Source organism: Alosa sapidissima, chromosome 14 (assembly GCF_018492685.1).
Source record: "Alosa sapidissima isolate fAloSap1 chromosome 14, fAloSap1.pri, whole genome shotgun sequence".
NCBI classification, from domain to species: Eukaryota; Metazoa; Chordata; class Actinopteri; order Clupeiformes; family Clupeidae; genus Alosa; species Alosa sapidissima.
The window spans coordinates 21,065,298-21,072,797 of record NC_055970.1 but is presented as its reverse complement, the minus strand read 5'-3'; the positions used below and the strand labels follow the sequence as shown (position 1 = coordinate 21,072,797).

General features: G+C 48.5%; 1 protein-coding gene across 1 annotated transcript in view; it reads left to right on the top strand.

Annotated features, from left to right (window-relative positions):
- Positions 1 to 7,500, top strand: part of itfg1 (integrin alpha FG-GAP repeat containing 1) — a gene marked incomplete at its 3' end in the record, with an annotated part of 114,845 nt that overhangs the window by 62,525 nt on the left and 44,820 nt on the right. The window contains 1 exon segment of the mRNA XM_042062654.1: positions 6,131 to 6,288. Within this exon segment, the coding sequence (XP_041918588.1) occupies positions 6,131 to 6,288 (158 nt within the window).

The window sequence follows — 7,500 nt, the reverse complement described above, 5'->3', positions numbered from 1 at the left end:
TCCAAATTGAGGGTATGTAATGTGTGTGTGTGTGTGTGTTGGGCAGACGATGTGTGTGTTGTGAGTGCAATGCAGGGATTGTGTGTGCCTTATGCATTAGTGTAGCCTATGCATATCCGGTAGGCTCTTTCGAGTTAAAACACTGGCATACTTTCCTCCTCCTCAGTTTCAAGGGTCTGCTCTTGTCTTCTGAACGGGGGAGTCTCTTTTCTCTGGTTTTTAAAGAGAAAAGCCCACTTGTCTCCACTCCTCCTCCTCCCCTTCTCATCTCTCTTCTCTAAGGAGGCGTAGGATTAAACCCAGTCATCCACGACGCTGCAAGACATTTGCCAGTCAACCCAGTTATCTGTTTGCTGTTATTTTTGCAGCAGCAAACGCTGTCGTTAGCCATTTTTTTTATGCCGTGCACTTGTGGTCCCTCAAGACTGTATGTCTAATGACTCGCTTGTCATGTTACTCCAAAACTCTCAAGGATGTAAAAATCTGTTTGGAAAAAGAAGAGACAAAAAGTGTGTTATCTTAATTTAATTTTAGCTGAATGACCGCTTTAACATTTCCACACTATTGAGGCAATAGCTAAGAGGCAATAGCAGTCAGTGACCAGTCCAACCGTGTCACCTGAAATGGCCGCCGGCCTCCTAGCCAATCTAAACCCATCATTGCAATCTTCATCGCCGTCAGCCTGGTCATCATGGTGCAGAGCGCATACCTAATCAGCCAAAATGAATCCACTCACTTCTCTGTCCTGATGGTTTGCACACTCACGACAGCCATCGAATGAGGCTTATCAGCACACACAGCACACACACACACACACACACACACACGCACCAGACTTGTCACCAGGGAGAGTCTCCGGAGTCCAGCCGGCCGTGACCACTTGCCTATCCCTCACACACACACACACACACACACACACTTCATCTCATCTGTCCCATCATCAGCTGCGGTCTACAGGGAGAGGTCGGTCCAGCCGTGGAGGAGGAACCAATGGAGCGACACTTCATTAGCTCAAGTCGCTGCCAGAGAGAGAGGGACAGAGAAAGAGGGAGAAAAAAGAGGGATGAACAGAGGGGAGGTGGAGGGATGCAGCATGGAAGAGGGAGACCGAAATGTGTGAGAGAAAGAGGGAGAGTGATAGAGAAAGGTAAAGGGAGCGAAAGAAAGAAGGATGGATAAAGAGAAAGACTATGAATAAAGAGAAAGAAGTTGAGGGTTTTCGAGAGTAACATCAGATAGGAGTAACTCAAGAAGCCTTACTGAGCATATGTAACACACACACAAACATATACACACACACACACACACACACACACACACACACACACACACACACACACACACACACACCTTTTGCAATTCACACACCACTCTATGTAGCCTTGAACCCGACCATTAATCCTACTAACAACAGAGAGAGAGAGTGAAGACCAACAGGAGGTGGGTACTTAGGCACTGCATGGAAGTGAATACAGACAGACAGACAGACAGACAGACCGACCGACAGACAGACAGACAGACAGACAGACAGACAGACAGACAGACAGACAGACAGACAGACACACAGACACACACACACAGACACACACACACAGACACACACACACAGACACACACACACACACACACACACACACACCACTCCACACACTCAGAACAGTCCCATCCTCCCATGCCCACATATTGCATTTTGTTGTTTTTTTTATTTATGCATTCAGCAGAGAGGAGATAAATAGTTAGACACTATTAGTTAGACCTCCCTACTTCTCACTCTTGTACTCTCTACTCCCTCTCTCTCCATCCTTCATTCTCTCTCTCCGTCCTCTCCTCCTCTCTCCCTCTCTCTGCGTCTCTCTGGAGGCTGGACTGAGTGAGGTGCACCTGGTGCTCTGCTTAGCATTCATGAGCCGCTAAATCCCTAGCATCTGCACAGCCCTGCACTTTCCCCCAAGGCCCTCAGAGAGAAAGGAGGGGTGTGTGTGTGTGTGTGTGTGTGTGTGTCAGTGAGAGTGTTTGTGAGAGAGAGACAGAAAGAGAGAAAGTGAGTGAGAGAGATGATCCTACACAGGGAAGAGGTGTCAAAAGATGGGTGGCTCAGTAGGAGAAGAACAGGGAGGAGTGATGAGAGAGAGCTCAGGAGAAAGGACGGGAAGGAAGCAAGGGAGGATGTGACAGAGAGAGAGAAGAGAGTGATGTGAAGATGGAGGGAGATGAGGCAGTGAAGGAGAGGAGTGGAAGAGGGAGACTGGAGGCCTGCCCCTCTGTTCTGTGTGAGCCTCCCCATTTCTCCTCCAGGAGGTGCTCTTCTCTGAAAGAGCTCCACTTTCCTAGAACACCCCCCCCCCCCCCCCCCCCCCCTCCCTCCCTCCCACACTGACACACACACACACACACACACACAGATACATACCCAGTATCTGTTTTCTTCCCATCCACCTCTTTATATATCTCTATCACGTTCACACACACACACACACACACACACACACACACACACACACACTGTTTTCACACACACTGTTCGGTAATTGACGTCAACAAGTCTAATGGGAACCTCCTTCTCCATGGGCTTGTGGAACTGTCAATCCGCAGTCAACAAAACGGACTTCATAGCTGGCTATGCCAACCACCTTTCGTTGGAACTCCTTGCTCTCACTGAGACTTGGATCAAACCTGACAACACTGCCACCCCGGCTGCACTCTCCACTAACTTTACCCTCTCCCACATCCCTCGCCCATCTGGACGAGCATGTGGGACGGGCCTGCTGATCTCCAACAAATGGAAATTAGATAGATAGATAGATAGATAGATAGATAGATAGATAGATAGATAGATAGATAGATATATACTTTATTGATCCCCAAGGGGAAATTCAAATTCATCCCACTACTGCCTTCAAACAAATATGTCTCATTTGAATACCATGCCATCACAGTGATCGCCCCATCAAAACTCTACGTGCTGGTCATCTACCGCCCTCCAGGCCAACTAGGCGACTTTATGGACGAACTTGACACTCTGCTATCCTCCATCCCTGAGCATGACTGTCTGCTTCTCGTCCTCGGCGATATGAACATCCACTTAGACGCCCCAGGCTCAGCGGACATTTTGGCCCTGATCCACTCTTTTGACCTCAAACTGGTTCAAAGCCCACCTACTCACAAAGCTGGCAAAGAGCTTGACTTGATCCTCACTCGGAACTGCAGCACAGTCACCCTCATGGTGACGCCTCTCCATCTTTCTGACCACTTCTTCATCCAGTTCAACGTCAGCCTGACAGAACAGCCTCCGACTCCTCAGCCGATGGTCACGTTCCGCCGCAACATCCGGAACCTGTCTCCAACCCACTTTTCCTCTGCGGTTGCCTCCGGTCTACCTCCACTCAACACCTTCTCCTCTCTGGAGGTTAATGAGGCCACAGACTCGCTCTGCTCCACACTGAGCTCGTGTCTAGACGAGCTGTGCCCTCTTACCACAAGGCCAGCTCGATCCAAACACTCTCATCCATGGCTAAATGATACCCTCCGATCGCAGCGCACCAAACTCAGAGCCGCGGAGAGGAAATGGCACAAATCCAAACTAACTGATGACCTCAAAAACTACCAGACACTCCTAACCTCCTTCTCAGCCAGCATCACTGCTGTTAAGACGGCTTTCTACAATGACAAAATCAACAGCGCTACAGACACTCGAAAACTTTTCTCAACCTTCAAATCGCTACTCAACCCTCAGCTGCCTCCTCCTCCATCCAGCCTTACTGCAGATACCCTTGCCTCATTTTTTACAAACAAAGTGGCGGCAATCAGCAGTCAATTCTCTACATGCCCACACAACGCATCAGACTCAGAAACCGCACTCCTACAACCTCTAGAGGCTGCTGGAACATCTCTTTCAGCATTCACTCCTCTCTCCGAGAGTGAAGTGTCTAGACTCCTGACATGTAGCCGTCCTACCACATGCTAGCTGGACCCTATACTTACGAGCCTACTTCAGTCCATCGGGTAACACCGTTACTTAAGAAAACTTCTCTCAACCCTGCTCAAGTCGAGAACTACCGCCCTGTCTCACTCCTGCCTTTCCTATCCAAAGGAATTGAACGAGCAGTCTCCAAACAGGTCTCTGACTTCCTTTCACAGAACAACCTTCTGGATCCAAATCAGTCTGGGTTCAAAAGCGGCCACTCTACCGAAACGGCTCTGCTGTCTGTAACAGAAGCCTTAAAGGAAGCCAGGGCGACCGCTCGGTCATCAGTACTCATTCTGCTTGACTTATCGGCTGCCTTTGACACGGTTAATCACTGCATCCTTCTCTCTATACTCTCTAACATGGGAATCTCCGTTTCTGCTCTATCCTGGTTTGAATCCTACCTCACAGCACGCTCGTTTAACGTATCATGGCTTGGTCAGCTATCTGCATCTCACCATCTCACCACAGGGGTCCCCCAGGGCTCAGTGCTGGGCCCCCTTCTCTTTGCTATCTACACCACCTCCTTGGGACAGATCATCCGTTCACATGGCTTCTCATACCACTGATATGCAGATGACACACAGCTCTATCTGTCTTTTCCACCTGATGATCCCTTGGTTTCAGCACGGATCTCGGATTGCCTCTCAGACATAGCTACATGGATGAAGGCTCACCACCTCCAGCTGAACCTCTCAAAGACTGAACTGCTGGTCCTCCCAGCTAAACCTACCATACACCACCACGACATCAACATCAAAGTTGACTCCCTGTCTGTTTCACCTACCAGGACTGCAAGAAATCTAGGAGTTGTTCTCGTCAACCAACTAACATTCTCAGATCATGTTGCCTCAGTCGCCCGATCATGCCGTTTCGCACTCTACAACATACGGAAAATCAGGACTTACTTGACTCAAGATGCTACCCAACTTCTGGTTCAGGCAATAGTCATCTCACGACTTGACTACTGCAACGCCCTCCTGACAGGTCTCCCAGCCTGCGCAGTGAAACCCCCTCAGATGACCCAGAACGCGGCGGCGCGCCTGGTCTACAACCAACCCAAAAGGCCACACGTTACCCCACTGCTCATCCAGCTACACTGGCTACCTATGGCGGCCTGCATCAAATTCAAGGCTCTAACGCTTGCCTACAAAGTAGTCTCCGGTTCTGCTTCCACCTACTTGAATGCCCTCATACAGACATACGCTACCTCCAGACTGCTGCACTCCTCAGACGAACGACATCTAGCTCTACCACCAGTACTCTCAGGCCAATCCAAACTTTTCTCATCTTTTGTTCCTCGTTGGTGGAACACACTATGTAATGTAATGTAATGTAATGGTGTCTATTTGGTGTCAGACTGGTGGTGTTTTGGTTGTGTTTATTCCCCTCGTCCACACATCATTTCCTTGAAACCTCGCCATCGAGCAGCAATTCTCAGATGTTCATGAGAACACTTAAATCTATCTATCTGCGCGGTGTCTGCTTTCATAGGGGAGAACGCACACATGAACACACACACACACACACACACACACACACATACTGAGGAGTGCTGCATACATGTTGGCTTGTGTGTTTGTTTGAGGTGCTTCCTTGGAATTATTCAACACACGCCTCAGTATATCCCTCCAGAGGAGCAGTCTGGGAGGGTTGGGTGGTTGGGTAGTGGTGGTGGCGGAGGATGAGGCTGGCTTGTCTGTGTTGTGTGTGAAGGCTGAGTCTCCACAGGGTGGTGTATATGTGGTGAGAAGTGGCTGATGAGGGAGGACTGGCTTCATTAAGCTGTCAGCAGGCTTTTGAGCTGGGCTGACTGCTCCAATTTCAGCAGGATTCCATAACTGTAATTCTGTTACCCCCTGACTCTCTCTCTGTTCCTCTCTCTCTCTCTCCGCGAACCCCCCCCCCCACCACCACCACCACCACCACCACCACCACACACACACACACACACACAGTGTTGATGTTTCATCTGATGAATGTATTAAACATAATTCACTTACACCTGTCTATCTCTCTTTCTCTCTCTCTCTCACTCTCAATTCAAGTGAGCTTTATTGGCATGACCGATATTCCTCTCTCTTTCGTTCTCCTTCTCCACCTCGCCGGTGATGGTAAACTTTGTGTGAAAAACATTCACAGTCTGTGTTTTTTTTTTTTTTGCAGGGGAGTTGGGTGTCCGTGCTGACTGACCTCCAGTGGAAGGGGACGCTGTGGGGCTTCGTGCCCGGGGACCTGAGCATGCCCATCAGCCTGCACATGGGCGACTACAACCTGGACGGCTTTCCCGACGCCCTGGCCATCCTCAGGAACACCAGTGGGGGGTGAGTGTCCTGTACCGGCCCGACTCTCTGGAGCATCCTGCTGATACTTGTGATGACCTGTACAGTAGTCTTTGTTCTCGGTGCAAGTGCCAGAGCTCCATGCTTGGTCAGCTGACTTTTTCTCCTCATCTCATTGGCTGACTGTAATTCCAGGCAGCTGTGAATGGTTAGTTGTGTATGAACTGTGTAGTAGTTGTGTATTTGCAGGTGGTCAGGGACTCTTTTGTGTGGTTGTTGGTCTGGTTCTTATTGATGGCCAATAATCAGTTAATGCATCGTATGTCTGGGATCGGACGCCTCTTATAAACGTTTATTAACTTTGGCTTTGGCGTATTGGCTTGTGTGACTTCTTGACTTATCTGATTGGTCGGTGCTCCCCTTGAGTGATGGGAGGTTAAGCTGGAAATCCGCCTGGAAATTGAGCACATCAGCATCTGCTCACAGGAGCCATGCTGGCATTAAACACCGCAGTATACACAGACAGTGGTGTCCCATGGAGAGAAGTGATGTATGTCCAGTGATTTACTCTTAGCCAACGCTCTGTCCTTCACACTTATTCAGCCTTTTCCATTTGTCCAAAAGTGTCTCTGCTCTGACAGATGGTAACATGAGTATAAATCTAGTAAAGTTTCAGGTGTGCCTTAAATTGAATTACTTTTTTTTCGTCTTTTTCTGTCTTTTCCTTCCGTTGGTCGATATGAAGAGTCGAGTGAAGATTTGAGGTCTTTTATTCAAGAGATATATTTATGGCAGAATGGTGTGAAGGTATAAGTGTGTGATGTCTGAACAGACCCTATGTGCTGCTTTTCAGTGCACCTTTTTAAATGTTTAACCTGAAGATGTGGATATTGGCATTCAGTTTACAGAACAAACAGTGTGTGTGTCTGTGTGTGTCTGTGTTTGTGTGCCTATGCTTGCATGCATGGCTGTGTCCTTTAATCAGAGTTGGTTGCGTCCATGATATGACCCATTAGCAAGGTCAATTAAAAGGTCAGAGGTGAAATTGTCAGAATTGTCCTTTGTTGAGACAAGCTGTCCATGTCAGTGTTAAATAGTGTGTGTGATTATGTTTGTTTTGTTAAGGACCAGCATTAGTGCTGAAGATTACTATCATCAGGTGGAGTTTATCCATGTTGAAGACACATGATAAGAACTCAGACATGCAATGACATTACACACACACACACACACACACACACACACACACACACA